Here is a 2,263-nt window from a genome sequence, read left to right on the forward strand (position 1 = left end):
CGCCGCCTCTCACCATTTTGGACGCAGTGGTAGAAAGAGGGAGCAGGGCATGCTGGGTAATATATGTACGAGGCCCAGATCGCGGCAGCTCTCGCGAGATTCGGAGAGGAAAGACCTGGGGAAGCCGCGCGGGAGAGCTTCCGACTTGCTTCTTAAAGGGGAAGGCGCCGTGCTAGCCGGGGTGGATGGTAATTACCGTATTTATGGGATCATTTCAACCCTTGGCTACTGGGAGCGTTCAAACGGTACGATAGAATAAGGACTCGTGGTGGAGGTGATAATCTTTTATCAGACCAACTAGATTTTTGCAAGAAAAAAAAAATTTGCAAAAAATTTTTTTTGCAAACATGGTTTTTTTTGCAAACATCTTTTTGCTTTTTTTGCAAATTTTTTTTGCATTTTCTTGCAAACTTTTTTCTTGCAAACATCTTTTTTTTTCTTTTTTTTTTTTTTGCAATTTTTTATTTTTGGCAAACATCTAGTTGGTCTAATAAAAGATATCATCTCTACCACAAGTCCTGATTCCTTTTACCTGTAAACCAATACGGCTACAACCTGGATACCTGACAAAATGTACGATGGCATGCAGGTTGCGGCCGTGTTGGTCTAGAGGCAAAAAGAATCCACGCTTGTGGACGAGGGGATATCTTTTATTATTATGATTGCAAACAAATTACTGCATTGCTCTCCAAGCTTTCGGGCATGCTCGCCCTTCATCAGGCATACGAGAGAGCAGAGATTGTAAAAGTTCTCCTAGTTCTTCATTTTTACCTAGGAGAACTGATGAAAGGTGAACGTGCTCGAAAGCTTGCAGATCTATGCAATAATTTGTTTGCAAATATCAAGCAGATACCACCTCTTCCACAAGTTTGGATTCCAAAATGTAGAGAACAGAAAAATCATAGTCATAAATTCAGCTGAATGAGTAGGAAAAAGAGTAAAACCAAATGTCACTGTGGTGTAGTGTCAAGTGGAGTGGCAGGATGTGACGATAACCAGGGACCCTTGCTTTCTCCGATTTAAAAAATAATCCCCAATTTTTGGTTTAAAAAAAAGTAACCCCAAATCCGCTTTTTCCATGATTAAAATGAAATACCACTCTGTGTGTGTGTGTGCGTATGTGTGTGTATATATATATATATATATATATTAGTGGTGTTTCATTTAAATCACCAAAAAATGTGGATTTGGGATTACTTCTTTTCTTTTAACTGAAAATTGGGTTTGTTTTTTTTAAATCGGCAAAAACCAGGATCCCCGATGATAACAGCATAAGGCAAAATGGTGTTACTTAAAAAAAGAATGCTTATCTGCAGACTTATTTGCACATTTATTCGCAGCCTACGATAGTTTTTTTTTTTCAGATAACATGATCATTTGAGCTTCCAATACCATCATTTCATATTTAAGACTGGCAACAAGCCCAGGGAGCTGGGGGTGCCCCTGGTCTGGGGCAGGCCTGCACCAGTCTCCCCCACCAGTAGATTTAGTCCTTATGCGGCCAGAAGCTGAACAGCCCCAGCATAGGCCATCCTCGCCCCGCACCCCCCTTGAGGCCCGCTGGCAGCTGACCCGCCCCACAAGGCCAGACAGGGACTCTACCGCTTTAAGAGCTGGCTTGCGCGCTCAACCGCCCTTGAAACGGGTCGGGCCTTGATTGGCGTGCGAAACAACCAACGGGGCGGAGGGGGCGGTTGCACTTGGAGCCCAGCAGGGGAGGTTGTGATGCCTGCAGGTGGCTCTGCTCCTGGCAGGTGGGGGTCGCAGGCCGGGCGGTGGGGGGAGGGGCTGACCCCCACCTGGGGGAGGAGCTAGGCCTGAACTTTGACCTTCTTGAGGCCTGTCTCTGTCAAGAGCCGGCTGCATCAGTGAGCTGGGGGCTGCAGGGTGTGGGGGCGCCCTGCTCTGCTGGGACGGGCCCTGGAAGGCTCCTGGGCCAGGCGGGAGCCCCCCCCTCCAGCTCCCCCCTGCCTCTCTCGCAGCCGAGACCCGCCATGTCGCAGCCCCGCGTGCTGCCCCAGAGCAAGGAGACCCTGCTGCAGTCCTACAACAAGAGGCTGAAGGACGACGTCAAGTCCATCATGGACAACTTCACCGAGATCATCAAGACGGTCAAGGTGGGTGGGGGTCGGCCCGGCCCTCTGCCTGCCGTGTGCCCGCGGGCCCGGGTTCGTCGGAGGAGAAAGCAGGGCAGCGATGGGGCGGAGGAGGGAGGCGGCAGGATGGGAAGAGTCTGCCTGCCTGGGCATGGGGAAACACCCCC

The 2,263-nt window shown here is 49.4% G+C and overlaps 2 protein-coding genes across 7 annotated transcripts in view; one reads left to right on the top strand and one right to left on the bottom strand.

Annotated features, from left to right (window-relative positions):
- Window positions 1-92, bottom strand: part of RPL7A (ribosomal protein L7a) — a 5,692-nt gene extending 5,600 nt beyond the window's left edge. Inside the window, exon 1 of the mRNA XM_006029787.3 lies at window positions 14-92. Coding sequence (XP_006029849.1) covers window positions 14-16 — 3 coding nt within the window. The 5' untranslated portion in view covers window positions 17-92. The remainder of the gene's footprint in view (window positions 1-13) is intronic.
- Window positions 93-146: 54 nt separating this feature from the next.
- The window catches only part of MED22 (mediator complex subunit 22), a 9,083-nt gene continuing 6,966 nt past the window's right edge, over window positions 147-2,263 (top strand). Inside the window, exons 1-2 of one of the 6 annotated variants that reach the window (XM_006029791.3) lie at window positions 147-188; window positions 1,983-2,117. In XM_006029791.3, the coding sequence (XP_006029853.1) occupies window positions 186-188; window positions 1,983-2,117 (138 nt within the window). In that variant the 5' untranslated portion in view covers window positions 147-185. The other 5 variants (XM_006029790.3, XM_006029789.3, XM_006029794.3 and 2 more) reach the window with 5 other exon arrangements.

The sequence above is a fragment of the Alligator sinensis genome, unplaced genomic scaffold (assembly GCF_000455745.1).
Source record: "Alligator sinensis unplaced genomic scaffold, ASM45574v1 scaffold829_1, whole genome shotgun sequence".
In the NCBI taxonomy this organism is placed as follows: Eukaryota; Metazoa; Chordata; order Crocodylia; family Alligatoridae; genus Alligator; species Alligator sinensis.